This window comes from Heterodontus francisci, chromosome 23 (assembly GCF_036365525.1).
Source record: "Heterodontus francisci isolate sHetFra1 chromosome 23, sHetFra1.hap1, whole genome shotgun sequence".
NCBI classification, from domain to species: Eukaryota; Metazoa; Chordata; class Chondrichthyes; order Heterodontiformes; family Heterodontidae; genus Heterodontus; species Heterodontus francisci.
In genome coordinates, this window is record NC_090393.1 from 54,860,735 (window position 1) to 54,877,566 (window position 16,832).

The 16,832-nt window shown below is 44.7% G+C and overlaps 1 protein-coding gene across 1 annotated transcript; it reads right to left on the reverse strand.

Annotated features, from left to right (window-relative positions):
- Window positions 1-11,462: 11,462 nt before the first annotated feature.
- LOC137383014 (immunoglobulin lambda-1 light chain-like) lies at window positions 11,463-16,337 on the reverse strand. The gene is made up of 3 exons (XM_068055603.1): window positions 16,232-16,337; window positions 15,738-16,088; window positions 11,463-12,004 (listed from the first exon to the last, which is right to left on the reverse strand). The coding sequence occupies exons 1-3, from the start codon at window positions 16,278-16,280 to the stop codon at window positions 11,682-11,684; spliced, it is 723 nt and encodes a 240-aa protein (XP_067911704.1). The 5' UTR covers window positions 16,281-16,337; the 3' UTR covers window positions 11,463-11,681.
- Window positions 16,338-16,832: the final 495 nt, after the last annotated feature.

A 16,832-nucleotide genomic window follows, 5' to 3' on the forward strand; every position in this document is an offset into this window, starting at 1 on the left:
ATTTTCTGTCTTTTAAGTTGCAGGGACAGGAGGGCATTTCCAAACATAGAAGTTAGACGAGAGTGGTTCAAATTAATGATAACTATAAATACTGTAGTCTGCCACAACTTTCTTGGTTACCTTCAGGAGTCAGAGACAAATCAGCCTGAGTTTTTCCCTAAATTTGCCTAACTTTTGCCCAGTTTTTTCTTTTTGCTTCTCTCAGTAGTTTGCTTGACAGATTGCAGATGGTGGTGATGGTGTTCGTGGGCTGCATCTTGTCTGGATCGGATGGGCATGCTGGACTTACACAGCTGCTTTTACAGTTGTTTTTATGACGAGAAAGAATAGAAGGAGACAATAAGAATGTAATTGTAACTAAATGAATTGATACCTCTGGGTGTTGGTATAGTTTGATTAATGCGAGAAAGAGCAACAAGAACACTTTATTACTTTATGTCGCCTTTAAGATCGTACAAAGTCACAAGGGACTTCTCAGGAGCATTATCAAAAAAAAATTGACAACGAGCCACAGAAGGAGGTGACCAAAAGCTTCATTAAAAAGGAATGTTTAAAGAGCATCTTAAAGGAGTAGAGAGAAGCAAAGCGGAGAGAGTTTCTGGAAGGGAATTTCAGAGCTGAGGGCTAAGGCAGCAGAAGGTATGGAAGCCAATGATGGAAGACTTAAAATAGGGAAGACACAAGAGGCCAGAATTGGAAGTGTGCAGGCATCTCAGAGGTTTTAGCCTGAGAGGATTATAGAGATATGGAGGGGCTCGGCCTTGAAGGGATTTGGAACAAGGGGAACCATTTCAAAATCAAGGCATTGCCGGATCCGGACCCAATGTAGGTCAGTGAACGCAGGGTTAAAAGATGAACAGGATGCATGCGAGTTAGACGGTGCAAGGTGAGAATGCGGAAAGGGGAGTATTAGAATAGTGCAGTGTAGAAGTAACAAAGGCATGCATGAGAGTTTCAGCAACAGATGAGCTGAGACTGGGGTGGAGACAAACAATAAATGCTGAGTTATTGGGAAAACAGGGCTGCTGTTGTGTGGTTTTCACAAGCTTTGTTGAAATGTGTTGTTTCTAATGGAGAAGGTTTGAAAGTGATTTTCACAGAGGAGTTCACCGCTGAGTTCACTTTTCTTCTCGGTATTTATAGAAAAACATGAACACAAATAGAATTTAAACTTATATAGCAACTTTACTGTAGGAAACGACCCGAGGTGCTTCAGAAGAAGTGCACAGACTGCAATAGACATTGAGTCAAAGAAGGAGACATTAGGACAAGGACACAAACACTTAGTCAAAGAGGTACGTTAAAAGCAGCGTGTTAAAGTAGGAGAGAGAAGTGGAGCCGCAAAGAGTTTGGGGAGAGAATTCCAGGGCTTAGGATCTAGATGTGGTGAGATGAAGGAAGTGGGAGATGCACAACTGCCCAGAGTTGAAGAAGCGTGCATTGTCAGAGGGTTATATAAATCGAGGAGATTGCAGCAATAGGGAAGAGAGAGGTTTCAACATCAGCATAAGAATTTTAATTTTGAGGCATTGGTGAATCAGCAGTTATGTTAGGTTGGTGAGCAGAAGAGTGATTTGACAAGCTTCTGCTTCAGAGATTGTTAACAAAAAGGAGAGCAAATTGAATTGGAAGCAACTTCTTCGATTCGATAAGGAAGTAGTTAGGAGATAGGAAACAGGGAATGTGAATAATGGGTCTGTACTGAAATTGGGAGAATGAGACCATTGTTGTCCCACAGGTATCTGTATGGGGTCTGCAACTTTTCACTATATGTATTAATGACTTGGATGAAGGAATACAGAGCTGTATATTTAAGTTTGCTGACCACACTATGTTTTGTGGTACAGTACACTGTACAGATGGAAGACAAGTGTTGCAAAGGGCCATTAATGGACGTGAGTAGGAAAAACTGTGGATGGTGGAGTTCAATGTGGGAAAGTTTGAGGTCATTACTTCAATCTAAGAAAGATTGATCAGAATATTTTCTAAATGGGGTTCAGTGGTGTGTGTGTGTGTGTGTGTGTGTGTGTGTGTGTGTGTGTGTGTGTGTGTTTGGTGGTTGGGTTGGGGGGGGGGGCACTGTCGTTGGTGATGGCGAGCTACGAACTGTGCATGGGTAGAATGATTTAGGCGTCCAAGTGCAGAAACCCTGAAAAGCTGGTGCGTGGGTACAAAAATAATTGTAATGGCTAATGAAATGTTGGCCTTTATCTCAAAAGAATTGGAATCCAGATAGTTAGTCGTCATGACACAGCTGTACAAAGCTCTGGTTCTATCCAATATGGAGTACTGTGTTCCATTCTGGCCACTGCACTTTAGGAAGGATATAATGAACTTGAATGTGGTGCTGCGAAGATTCACCATAATGATATCATGGTTTAGATGTTACATAATGAGGACAGGCTGCATAGCCTACACTTGTTCTTTCTTTTTCTTTTGGGCCTCCTTATCTCGAGAGACAATGGATACGCGCCTGGAGGTGGTCAGTGGTTTGTGAAGCAGCGCCTGGAGTGGCTATAAAGGCCAATTCTGGAGTGACAGGCTCTTCCACAGGTGCTGCAGAGAAATTTGTTTGTTGGGGCTGTTGCACAGTTGGCTCTCCCCTTGCGCCTCTGTCTTTTTTCCTGCCAACTACTAAGTCTCTTCGACTCGCCACAATTTAGCCCTGTCTTTATGGCTGCCCGCCAGCTCTGGCGAATGCTGGCAACTGACTCCCACGACTTGTGATCAATGTCACACGATTTCATGTCGCGTTTGCAGACGTCTTTATAACGGAGACATGGACGGCCGGTGGGTCTGATACCAGTGGCGAGCTCGCTGTACAATGTGTCTTTGGGGATCCTGCCATCTTCCATGCGGCTCACATGGCCAAGCCATCTCAAGCGCCGCTGACTCAGTAGTGTGTATAAGCTGGGGATGTTGGCCGCTTCAAGGACTTCTGTGTTGGAGATATAGTCCTGCCACCTGATGCCAAGTATTCTCCGAAGGCAGCGAAGATGGAATGAATTGAGACGTCGCTCTTGGCTGGCATACGTTGTCCAGGCCTCGCTGCCGTAGAGCAAGGTACTGAGGACACAGGCCTGATACACTCGGACTTTTGTGTTCCGTGTCAGTGCGCCATTTTCCCACACTCTCTTGGCCAGTCTGAACATAGCAGTGGAAACCTTACCCATGTGCTTGTTGATTTCTGCATCTAGAGACAGGTTACTGGTGATAGTTGAGCCTAGGTAGGTGAACTCTTGAACCACTTCCAGAGCGTGGTCGCCAATATTGATGGATGGAGCATTTCTGACATCCTGCCCCATGATGTTCGTTTTCTTGAGGCTGATGGTTAGGCCAAATTCATTGCAGGCAGACGCAAACCTGTCGATGAGACTCTGCAGGCATTCTTCAGTGTGAGATGTTAAAGCAGCATCGTCAGCAAAGAGGAGTTCTCTGATGAGGACTTTCCGTACTTTGGACTTCGCTCTTAGACGGGCAAGGTTGAACAACCTGCCCCCTGATCTTGTGTGGAGGAAAATTCCTTCTTCAGAGGATTTGAACGCATGTGAAAGCAGCAGGGAGAAGAAAATCCCAAAAAGTGTGGGTGCGAGAACACAGCCCTGTTTCACACCACTCAGGATAGGAAAGGGCTCTGATGAGGAGCCACCATGTTGAATTGTGCCTTTCATATTGTCATGGAATGAGGTGATGATACTTAGTAGCTTTGGTGGACATCCGATCTTTTCTAGTAGTCTGAAGAGACCACGTCTGCTGACGAGGTCAAAGGCTTTGGTGAGATCAATGAAAGCAATGTAGAGGGGCATCTGTTGTTCACGGCATTTCTCCTGTATCTGACGAAGGGAGAACAGCATGTCAATAGTCGATCTCTCTGCACGAAAGCCACACTGTGCCTCAGGGTAGACGCGCTCGGCCAGCTTCTGGAGCCTGTTCAGAGCGACTCGAGCAAAGACTTTCCCCACTATGCTGAGCAGGGAGATTCCACGGTAGTTGTTGCAGTCACCGCGGTCACCTTTGTTTTTATAGAGGGTGATGATGTTGGCATCGCGCATGTCCTGGGGTACTGCTCCCTCGTCCCAGCACAGGCATAGCAGTTCATGTAGTGCTGAGAGTATAGCAGGCTTGGCACTCTTGATTATTTCAGGGGTAATGCTGTCCTTCCCAGGGGCTTTTCCGCTGGCTAGGGAATCAATGGCATCACTGAGTTCCGATTTGGTTGGCTGTATGTCCAGCTCATCCATGACTGGTAGAGGCTGGGCTGCATTGAGGGCAGTCTCAGTGACAGCATTCTCCCTGGAGTACAGTTCTAGGTAGTGCTCAACCCAGCGGTCCATCTGTTTGCGTTGGTCAGTGATTATGTCCCCCGATTTAGATTTGAGGGGGGGGATCTTCTTGATGGTTGGCCCAAGAGCTCTCTTCATGCCATCATACATTCCTCTGATGTTTCCGGTGTCTGAGGCCAGCTGAATATGACTGCATAGGTGTTGCCAGTAGTCGTTTGCGCAACGCCTAGCTGTTCTTTGTGCAGTACTTCTGGCTGCTTTAAGTGCTGCGGATGTTAAATCGCTGGGGGCTTTCTTGTAGTTCAAAAGTGCAATGCGCTTAGCGGCTATGACAGGTTCCAGCTCTTCATTATGAGATTGAAACCAGTCTGCATTTCTCTTCGCACTTTTGCCGTAGGTGGTCAAAGCTGACTCATAGATGGCGTCTCTGATGTGGGCCCACTTGGTCTCAGCATCCCCTGTGGGAGTGTTTTGAAGGGCTGTTACAAGTGAATTTAGAAATTTTTGTAACAGCTGTGGGTGAGAAATTCTGCTCGTGTTGATGCGCGGGTGGCCCTTCTGCTTGGAATGATGCAACTTCTTTGGTCTGAGTCTAACCTTGCTGCACACCAGGGAGTGGTCGGTGTCGCAGTCCGCACTGTGGAAGCTGCGTGTGATTTGAACACTGTTTAAGGCGGCTCGCCTTGTGACAATGAGGTCTAGCTGGTGCCAACGACGTGATCTTGGGTGCCTCCATGAAACCTGGTGACAGGGTTTAGTGTGAAAGAACGAGTTGGTGATGCAGAGGTTATGATAGGTACACAACTCAAGCAGTCTCTGCCCGTTCTCATTCATCCTTCCAACGCCATAGCGCCCAAGGGAGGAGGGCCATGAGTCATGGTCGGCCCCAACCCTGGCATTAAAGTCCCCCAGCAGGAATAGGTGTTCGGTGTTGGGGATGCTGCTAATGATGTTATGGAGTTGTTCATAGAACTGGTCTTTAGCTTCAGGTGCGGAACAGAGTGTTGGAGCATAGATGCTGAGTAGGTGTACTGGACCAGAGGTGGTGAGCAGTCGGATGGACAGTATGCGTTCCGAGCCATTTGAGGGAGGCTCTATCATGCTGAGCAAGGAGTTTCTGATGGCGAAGCCCACTCCATGCTGTCTTGGTTCTTCAGGATCCCTGCCCTGCCAGAAGAAGGTGTAGTCTTGCTCTGCTAGAGAGCCACTCGCGGGGAGGCGAGTCTCCTGAAGTGCTGCAATGTCCACATTGAGTCTACTGAGCTCGTTGTTAATGATGGCGGTCTTCCGAGAATCGTTGATTTGTGTAAGGTCTTCCGACAGGCCAGGACACATAGTTCTGACGTTCCAGCTTGCAAAGCGAAGGGCTGGTACCTTCTTTCCTTTTTTCATGTTGTTTGGTGCGGTGTATCAGTCCACCTTTCGGGCAATGACCCTGAGCTCCAAGCACCCATTGAAGCAGGCAGACTGTGGCGGGACAGAACCTTATTGACCGGGGGCTGCCCGGTTTGAGGCGGGCGGTAGCTGTCCAGTGAGGTGCAATGACCTCTCCCACCGACAAAGGCAACCCGTGGCGCCCAGTTTCTACGCCAATTTATCTGGACTTATAACCCGTAACTGCTGCCTTCCGTGTTGTTTCAGTCGCTGTGAGGCAACTATGGAGTGACCTCTCCATGGCGCATGCCTGGGCAAATTTATGGAGGTTGAGAGTTGCCCAGTCGTCAAAACCCCCCTCTCGGCCTTTCTGGTGGGGTCCAAAGGAGTGCAGGACACGACGTTTGGCACCAGTATGGCTGCAGGAACTGCCGGAAAGATGCCAAAGGTGACACATGACCGCCTACGGGGTTCCGCTCCGGATTTTCTGTTAGGGTTTACTCCCTTAGCCTTGGTCTCTCCCGAGACGCCCACAAGGCAGTGGGGTTGTTGGGGCCCCTACACAGGTGTAGGATGGTGCCGGTGGGAGGAGGGGATGCAAGGGAGAGGGGTAGAGGGAGGGGGTGGGGGGGGGTGCAGGGGAAGGGGGTGCGGGGTGAAGATGGTGCGAGGGGGGGGCGGGCTGGGACGGGGTTGTGAGGGGGTGAGCTGAGAGGGTGGAGCAGGGAAGGGGACGGGGGTGGGGGGGGGGTGGTGGAAGGGGGGGTAAAGGGGGGGGGGGGAGGGGGGGTGGAATCTGGTGCAGGTAATAAGCCATTTCCTCAGTGCCCACCATCGACGTCCGGAAAGCTCATCCACGTCCTTCGGGAGGTGAAGCATCATTTGGCAGACTTAGAGGTGATTACATTTGCTAAGGGTTTTTTTTTTGCAGTGGTTTAAATAAAGGCATGCAGCATTGCCGACAGTGCGCTGCAGATGCTCTCCGAGCCATCTCCCGCGGGCGCTTTGAAGTTGCGGCCGGGGGGGGGGGCCGTTCGTGGATGTTTTGGGTGTTCGGGGCACCTTTTCACAGGACTTCTCTCGGGTCCCGCAGCTCCTTCTTCACCTCAATGGACTTACCGCATGCCGTGGCTGCAGACACTCTGGACTGTGAAGACAGCAGGATCGGAGATTAAAGTATCGGCAGCTGTTCTCGTCAGTTTCATCCGGATCAATTTCATTGAGAAAACAAAGAGCAGGTGTGGCTGGGGGAGGGCAGTGGGCCCAGGTAACATACACTAAACTAACTGTTAACTTTTAGATAGGGCTAAAATGAACTGATTTAAAGAGCCAGGGGAATTTAAACAGTTTAAGAGGGCAGATTGGGGGAGAAAACGTTAGGGATGGGAGCAGATGGCCATGGATAGAGTTGAACAGCAAGGGAGCTTCCTAGGGAGCTTCCAGCCCAGGAGCCATCTTGAAAGCACAACCTACACTTGTAGTCCCATGAATATAGAATACTACAGGATGTAATGGAGGTGTTTAAGATGATTTAAAGGAGTTCTAAAGAAGGGAGCAAAATTTTAAAATTAGATCTAGGACATACAGGAGTGATGGTCAGTAACATTTCTTCACCCAAAACGTAGTGAAAATCTGGAACTCTCTGCCCCAAAATACTATCGAAGCTAGGCCAATTGTTTTTTTTTAAATGGAGATCAATAGACTTTTGTGCGGCAAGGGTATTAAGGATAATGGAACAAAAGCAGCTCGATGGAGTTAAGATACAAATCAGCCATGATCCAATTAACTGGTGGCCTACTACTGTCCTTTGTTCCTATTATGGGTGACGGGGACCTGGTGAAGCTGGAAACAGGTAGAGAATTTGGATGTGTTTTTGATTATGGGGTGGTGAGATGGTGGAAGATGGAAAACCAGCAAGGGGAGTACTGGAATAATCGATGAAAGGTCACAAACCTGAAATGTTAACTCTGTTTCTCTCTCCACCGATGCTGCTGTGTATTTCTAGCACTTTCTGTTTTTATTTCAGATTTGTATAAAAATTAACAGATTCTAAGACCCATCTGTAGTTGATGCATTGACAGATGTTCATTGATATTTGAGAGTGCAATAAGACTACAAGCAGGTACTATACGTTTATAAACTCACACGTAGAATATCTATTTGAGGTGCACAATCATCGAGTCATAGAGTCATTTACCACACAGAAGGACGTCATTCGGCCCATCGAGTCTATCCTGGCTCTCCACAGAGCTTTTCAGTCAGTCCCACTCTCCCACTCAAGCCTATAGCATTGCAAGTCTATTTCCTTCAAGTGACGATTCAATTTCTTTTTGAAGTCATTGATTGTCTCCGCTTCCCTCACCCTTGTGGGCAGCGAATTCCAGGTCATTACCACCCACTGTGTAAAAAAAGTTCTTCATCATATTTCTCCTTCATCTCTTGCCCAAAATCATCAATCTGCGTCCCCTTGTCCTTGTACCATTAAGTTTTAGGGTACTTGTGGATAAGGATAAGAGTAGTCCTCAGGTGAAGGTGCAAAATTGGGGGAAGGCTAATTATAACAATATTAGGCAGGAACTGGAGAAATTAGATTAGGGGCGGCTGTTTGAGGGTAATCCAACATCTGACATGTGGGAGTCTTTCAAACGTCATTTGATTAGAATCCAGGACCGGAATGTTCCTGTGAGGAAGAAGGATAAGTTTGGCAAGTTTCGGGAACCTTGGATAAGGAGGGATATTGTGAGCCTAGTCAAAAAGAAAAAGTAAGCATTCATAAGGGCTAGAAGGCTGGGAACAGACGAAGCCCTTGTGGAATTTAAGGAAAGTAGGAAGGAACTTAAGCAAGGAGTCAGGAGGGCGAAGAGGGGTCATGAAAATTCGTTGGCAAACAGGATTAAGGAGCATCCCAAGGCTTTTTATATGTATATAAAGAGCAAGAGGGTAACCAGAGAAAGGGTTGGCCCACTCAAGGACAGAGGAGGGAATCTATGTGTGGAGCCAGAGGAAGTGGGCGAGGTACTAAATGAGTACTTTGCATCAGTATTCACCAAAGAGAAGGACTTGGTGGATGATGAGTTGGGGGAAGGGATTGTAGATAGTCTGGGCCGTGTCGTTATCAAAAAGGAGGAGGTGTTGGGCGTCTTGCAAAGCATTAAGGTAGATAAGTCCCCAGGGCCTGATGAGATCTACCCTTGAATACTGAGGGAGATAAGGGAAGAAATTGCTGGGGCCTTGACAGAAATCCTTGTATCCTCATTGGCTACAGGTGAGGTCCCAGAGGACTGGAGAATAGCCAGTGTTGTTCCTTTGTTTAATAAGGGTAGCAAGGATAATCCAGGAAATTATAGGCTGGTGAGCCTTATGTCAGTGGTAGGGAAATTATTAGAGAGGATTCTTCGGGACCGGATTTACTCCCATTTGGAAACAAATGAACTTATTAGCGAGAGACAGCATGGTTTTGTGAAGGGGAGGTCGTATCTCACTAACTTGATCGAGTTTTTTGAGGAAGTGACAAAGATGATTGATGAAGGAAGGGCGGTGGATGTTGTCTATATGGACTTCAGTAATGCCTTTGACAAGGTCCCTCATGGCAGACTGGTACAAAAGGTGAAGTCACACGGGATCAGAGGTAAGCTGGCAAGATGGATACAGAACTGGCTCGGTCATAGAAGACAGAGGGTAGCAGTGGAAGGGTGCTTTTCTGAATGGAGGGCTGTGACTAGTGGTGTTCCACAAGGATCAGTTCTGGGACCTTTGCTGTTTGTATTATATATAAATGATTTGGAGGAAAATGTAGCTGATCTGATTAGTAAGTTTGCGGATGACACAAAGGTTGGTGAAGTTGTGAATAGTGATGAGGATTGTCAGAGGATACAGCATGATATAGATCGGTTGGAGACATGGGCGGAGTTTAATCTGGACAAATCGGAGGTAATGCATTTTGGAAGATCTAATACAGCTGGGAAGTATACAGTAAATGGCAGAACCCTTAGGAGTATTGACTGGCAGAGAGGTCTGGGCGTACAGGTCCACAGGTCACTGAAAGTGGCAACACAGGTGGATAAGGTAGTCAAGAAGGCATACGGCATGCTTGCCTTCATCGGTCGGGCATAGAGTATAAAAATTGGCAAGTCATGCTGCAGCTGTACAGAACCTTAGTTAGGCCACACTTAGAATATCGTGTGCAATTCTGGTCGCCACACTACCAGAAGGACGTAGAGGCTTTGGAGAGGGTACAGAAGAGGTTTACCAGGATGCTGCCTGGTCTGGAAGGCATTATCTATGAGGAGAGGTTGGATAAACTCGGGTTGTTTTCACTGGAATGACGGAGGTGGAGGGGTGACATGATAGAGGTTTACAAAGTTATGAGTGGCATGGACAGAGTGGATAGTCAGAAGCTTTTTCCCAGGGTGGAAGAATCAGTTACTAGGGGACATAGGTTTAAGATGCGAGGGGCAAAGTTTAGAGGGGACGTGCGAGGCAAGTTCTTTACACAGAGTGTGGTGAGTGCCTGGAACTTGCTGTCGAGGGAGGTGGTGGAAGCAAGTACGATAGCGACGTTTAAGAGGCAACTTGACAAATACATTTTTAGGATGGGAATAGAGGGATACGGTCCCCAGAAGTGCAGAAGGTTTTAGTTTAGACAGGCATCAAGATCGGCGCAGTCTTGGAGGGCCGAATGGCCTGTTTCTGTGCTGTACTGTTCTTTGTTCTTTATATGTACCCGATGGTCCCAGTTATTTCATTTCAGGATTTTTTAAAGCCTGCCTTTTAAAACATGCTTCGATGAGTTCATTCATGTGCTTTTCAATTACCCCTAAACTAGCTTGTTGGGGGCTTGGTTAGCTTAGTTGGCTAGACGGCTTGAATATGATGCAGGAAAACGCCAACAGCGCGGGTTCAATCCTGTACTGACTTTGATAGTTCATGGAGGTTTGCCTCCTCACCTTGCTATCAACTGTACAACCGTCTCTACCGGAGAGAGAGATGCCTATGGCCTTTTGGGACTACGGCTATACCAACAGCAAGCTGTTTTTTCCCCACAGTAATATTTGTAATCCTAGAGGCATCCACCCATGATAGATTCTGCTCATGTCAAATTACCCGAATTTAGCAGTTATTATTTTACACCTAACACTCCACAGCATTGCTTTTGTTCACCAAGCTTTTTGCGCAAAAAAGGATATTATTATCGTTCGTGTTTTTATGCCTCTGGACAATGCAATTAAAATGAATTCAAAATAAACTCTAAGGTCTTTCGTCTCTACATGGATTAGGTGTTTTAACTACTTGGAGCATGACTTCTGAGACGGTCTTTCAATAAATGAATGGAAGAAAATTGCAGGACTGTAGCAAAGAACAGGGAGTTGGGACTATTTGGAAAGCTCTTTCAAAGAGTGGGTCCAAACCATTCTATTAGTGCGTTCGATTTTCATTCCAGGTTATATTCTTCTTCAAGTGGAACTCTGATTAAGATTTATCTTTTCCAACGAGTATGCTAGACGTTATTTGGCACTTATATAGTTTTTCGTCGAGGGCACATAAAACAAGGGAAAATGTTAAACACAATCACAGACGCAATGTAGTCCAATCAATATACAAGCCAAATTTAGCCAAATTAACATTTGATACGTTATATTGATCCGACCTGATCACCCATTCGTTCTATAAAATCGTTGTTTCTACCGAGAGTTTGATGGTTTTATGTAAATTTGCAAAAGGTTACAAAGAATAATACCTCGCGATTTGGACGCTTAAAATGGCATAAACTCGAAGAGAATTAAAACAAGAAAAAAAAGCATCATCTGAAACATTGGAAGAATAATTTTATTACACTGCAATGACACAGAGAAGGTGTCACGACTGCTGATTCAACACACTCTTCCGTTACACGCAGTGAAATCAAACTAACGGCGCACTTATTGTTTAGATGCAGCAATTAAAATTTTAAAAACTAAACTTTAAGTTTGAATTTTTCTTCATGAAAGATTATTAATGGTATCATAGACGAATGCATAAGATTCATCAGAAACAACTTGACCGCGCGATACTTGTTTTAAGCGGGTTTGCCTGAGTCTCGTGTTTAACCACACAGGAGTAAAGCTCATGTGAGTTCCACTCTGAGGCTGGCAGAGTCAGATAACTGCTCACACTGAACGTGTTGTCCGTCTCCTGCTGGATCCGACTGGTCTCAACACCATTCCCTCTCACACTGTCATCTACAGTCCACTCAATCTCCACAGCTCCCGGGTTAAAACCGCTCACCAAACACACCAGGGTCGCCGTGTTCTTTGTTGTGATTTGATCCGATGAAGGCGGAAGGACGGACACCGAAGGCCCTCGCGGATCTAGAAAGGAAAATAAAAACAACCTCTGAAGATCCACTCTGGCTGGGATGCAAAAAGTCGAAATTCAACGTTTTTCTTTTTCAAATTTAGTTTTTGTTAATTTTTAACTTTGCAAGTTATGAATTTTACAATGAGAGATTATTGACGTTCTTTAACTATTCACATAGGAACCGTAGATCTAGAAAACTATGCAATCCTAGGTCTGTGCATTTCTAAGTAAACTGAATGATTATTTGGATTAAATTCTGAAGATCGTAGTTTTGCTTTCATTCATGTTTTAATAGGTTGTTCAGACTAAGTGGGAATATTATGCCACAAGTTTAATGGCTCGCAAGGGCGCCAACTTTTCTTGAATTATTACATAGAATTTACAGCACAGAAATAGGCCATTCGTCCCAGCTCGGCTATGCCTATGTTTATAGTCTACAGGTGCCACTCTCTGGATAAATAATTTGTCCTGGATTCTTTATTAGATTTATTAATGACTGTAATATTTATAAACTCTATATTTGGACTACCAAGCAAGTGGAAACAACTTTTCTATGTCTACACCATCAAACTCTTTCATAATTTTAAAGACATAATTTAAGTCATCTCTAAGCCTTCCTTTTTCAGAGAAAAGAGCCCCAGCCTGTTCAACCATTCAGAGCCCCAGCCTGGTTAGTTTCTTCGGTAGGTTATAATTTGAACGCTGGGAATACTATTGCACGCGGGTAGAGCCACGCTCTGTCCACAGTTTGATGTAAATACGACCCAATATTTCGGTTTTTAGCTGCCTAGTCACACGAGGAGTCATCCGCTACCGAAAATTCAGCTGTTTCGATTTGATTATATTACTATAAAGGAACTTTGAAGGGCGATGACTGTAGAGAAAGCAAGAAACTACAAATACCAATTCATTTCCTTTGAGGCAATGATCGAGGCGGGGTGGGATTATGGACTTTTTTTTTTGCTCTTCCTCGAAAAATAGTCTTTGGAAGATTTTTAAGGCAGATGTAGATAGATCCTTGATAAGCAAGGGGGTGGAAGGTTATCGGGGATAGGTGGAAATGTGGAGGAATCAGTTCAACCATAAACTTATTGAATGGCGGAACAGGTTCGAAGGGCCAAGTGGCCCTACTCCTGCTCCTAATTCGTATGTTCGTATGTAATGCAACAGATCGTGAACATCCACTTGAACAGTAATCTGGGACCGTTATGTCTGGTGTCATCCAAAAGAAGGCACTTAAAACAATGCTGTACTCCTTCCATATCACTATTTCCTCTACTGGGACAATTTAGAACAAGTACGAATGATCTTAAAATTACAGCGAGGCCATGAAGGAGCGAAATCAGAAGCAGGTTTTCATACCAAGCGTGATGGAAGTGACCGCTTTGCAAAATGCCTCTGCTCAGTCAGCAAGCGTGATCGTGAGCTTCCGGTTTCTTGCTATTTTAATTCGCCACCTTATTCCCATGCCCATATTTCTGTCCTCAGCCTGCTGCAGTGTTCCAGTGAACATCAACGCTAGCTCGAGAACAGCACCTCATCTTCAGATTAGGCACTCTACAGCCTTCTGGACTCAATATTGAGTTCAATAATTTCAGACCATGAGCCCCATTTTTTTGTTTATTTATTATTTCAATTTTATATTGTATATATTTTTCTCTTTATATTTATTTATTTTAACCATGTGCTAGTTAAACTTATTTTTCATGTTCTTGCTTTCGTGCAGAGCTGTTCATTATTCTGCCAACACCACTCCCTCTGGACTCCCTCTGCTGCAACTAGTTGGCACTCCATTTTCATTCTATTCCATGACATCTATCATTTAATCTCTCCCCCTCCATCCTATCACAGTCCTTCCTTCTTGTTCTTCTTCCCCACTTCCCCACTCCCCACTTCCCCACCCCCCACCTCCCACCCCCTCACCCCCGCCTTTCTCTTGTTCAAAGACTTACATTTCTAGCTTTTGCCAGTTCTGATGAAGGGTCACAGACCTGAAACGTTAACTCTGTTTCTCACTTCACAGATGCTGCCAGACCTGCTGAGTATTTCCGGCACTTTCTGTTCTCATTTCAGAGTTCCAGCGTCCGCAGTGTTTTGCCCTTATTCCCTAAAAATGTTGTGGCTGTTCGGTAAATTTAAGTTTTGAGAAATGAAATCGATAGATTTTTGTAGCGTAAATATATCAAGAGTTAGGGAGCAGAAAGTGGCGCAATGGAATCTCGGGACATATTCGGAATGATCCAATAGAAAGATGGAACAGGCTCAATGGGTTCTTGTTCCAATGTTTCAATGTAACTTCTGGAAAGGAGCTTAAATCCGAAATGTTCTGATCCAAGCCTAAGAAAGAAACTAACTGAGACAAACCAACAGCCAGACGTGTAAATATTTTGAAGGTGTAATCTCTTATTCTGTTAAAATGGTTTTTGAAATTTAACTTGCAACAGAGGTGATTTGAATGGAGCAATTTATAATACAGGCTTCGCCCTTTCTGTAGCATGTAACTAAGTGTTCGAGGAAAAGTGCCGTTTGAGTCTGATTATTTGAAGGTTTCTGGGGGGGTTTCTGACAGAAATAAATAATTTTTTTCAAACAGGAGCAAAAATTCGAATACTGATCCCGGGTAGTATTCATGCAAAATGAATCTGATTCGAAGGTCCCTCCACGCGGGATCTACCACTGATGTTTATTACAATGCGATAAGCATGCCAAACGAAAGATGGGAAAAGTGCGTCAGTCCCATAGTTGCTGAGGAGATCCACCCCTGCACCCTTCTGTACTGTTGTCTTCTTGATAGATAAAAAAAAAACGAAATACATGTGGCAAATTCCAGAAAAGTTCTGGGATTTTTTTTCCGGAGCCCTTGAAGGCGATCAATCAAGCTCCCGGAGCTCATAGTCACCCAGGACGCATCATTTGATCGAATCAAACTAATCTCTCTCCAGCCAGTATGTCCTAGTTTATTTAAAAACATAGAGCTATACAAGACAGGAAATGACCGTCTTCATCCATAAAGTCTTTCCAAAGACAACAAACCAGTAATCCCAGTTTCCCTCTGGTAACCTCAATATCCCTGTCCGCAAAACGAACATCAACTTCTTAAAATGTGTAACTTATCTTAACATTTCTAAGCTAATCACTATGCAATATAGTTATTCGTTACATATTAGTGAAGTTATGAATTGATGACTACCATGAAGCGCAAAATTGAGAATGTCACACTATCTAAATCATTTCCACAGAGTGTAAAGATCCTCCTGGAAAGCACACCCGCTCCAACTCTCTGATTCGGAATCTTTAATAGCATCGTGTCGAGGAATTATAAAAGATTTCATGTTAAAGTTTTCTCTTAATGTTTGCTTTTTTAAACATCTACACGAGGCGCTAATCACAGTGGGAATACAATAAAAGCCGATCACAAGTATCCACCTGTTTATCAACGCCGTTTCAGACAGATCAACTAATGCTTTACGAATACGCTTCAAAACATCAAGGCATAACAATTAGATTGCTGCAGGCTCAATTGCCCTTACCAAAAATATTCGGAAGATTTTGGAACATCATCCATAATCTTGCTATTTGAGGGTGGCAGTTTCATGAGCATTTGGCAAAAGCAAAATAGAAATGCACTTTCCTCCAAGCACCAGGAGAGAATGGGGAATTATCAATGTATGTTCTGTATATCACTACAATTGGCTTAAGCTAAAACTTGAAATCTCAGATCTGCATAGCGAAAATTGTACTTACTGCCCAGATTCAGTTTCGTTCCTTCCCCGAAAATGAATCCACCAGCCCTGGAATCCCAGCCACCACAATAATAATCAGCGGCATCCTCAGATTGTACATCGGTGACGGTTAAATGCATAACGTTCCTCGACGTGTCCCTGGACCCAGTGAATCGATCAGGAATCCCCGAACCCCTGGTAGAATCATAGTCTCGCCAAACAAAGACAGGGGCACTGCCGGGTTTCTGCCAGTACCAGCTCGTATGGTAGATGCCCATGCTGCCTCCGGACATAGTGCAAGTGATTTTGACGGTTTTTCCCTGTGAAGTTGAGATGGACTCTGGCTGAGTTAGCACAGTACCCGCAATGGTACCTGGTGAAATAAAAGAGTGATTAAAATGAGAGATTAGTGACACTTCAGTAAAACCATGTAAGGTAGTTGCAATCCATATTCGCCCAACTCAAATACTGCACCCGATCAGCGTAAATACAAAAATAAGTGAGTTCCATACTTACATTGCAAACAGAGCGTCAGGGCTGCGAGAACATGAAGCCACTCATTCATTTTGTAGATTTTTTATCAAGATCGGGGCCAAATGTTTCCCTACACGAGCCTAATGATTCGACACCTTCGAACCCGCTTCTTAACAACATTTAAACTGGAGGATACACGTCACATTTATTATTTATGCAAATTTCTATCACGTGCTGGCCGTTTATTGGATCCTTGGAATTGTTCTGATTGACGTTTGTTAAAGCGACTTTTAGCCATTTTCTAATGCTAGACTCATCCACGACATACAAAAACAGTTGAACTGAAATTGCGTATCCGTCTTCCCATGAGGACGCTAAATGAGTTCATATGAAATTCGATTGGTTTCTATTTAACTGAGATATTGCATTATTTAAATTCTGTAAAATGGCTGTCAATTGAAATTCGTTCAAATTTGAAAGGAAAAACTATACAGTGAAATTTGGCCCAACTTGTCTTTGAAGAATTGAACACTGTTCAAACGAAAGAAAGACCAAGCGACAATGTTCAGCCACTGCAGCAAGACAATTGGAGGCTGCCAGCAGAGCGTTGCACGTCGCTTATCTCCTTATTCTTCCACCAAAA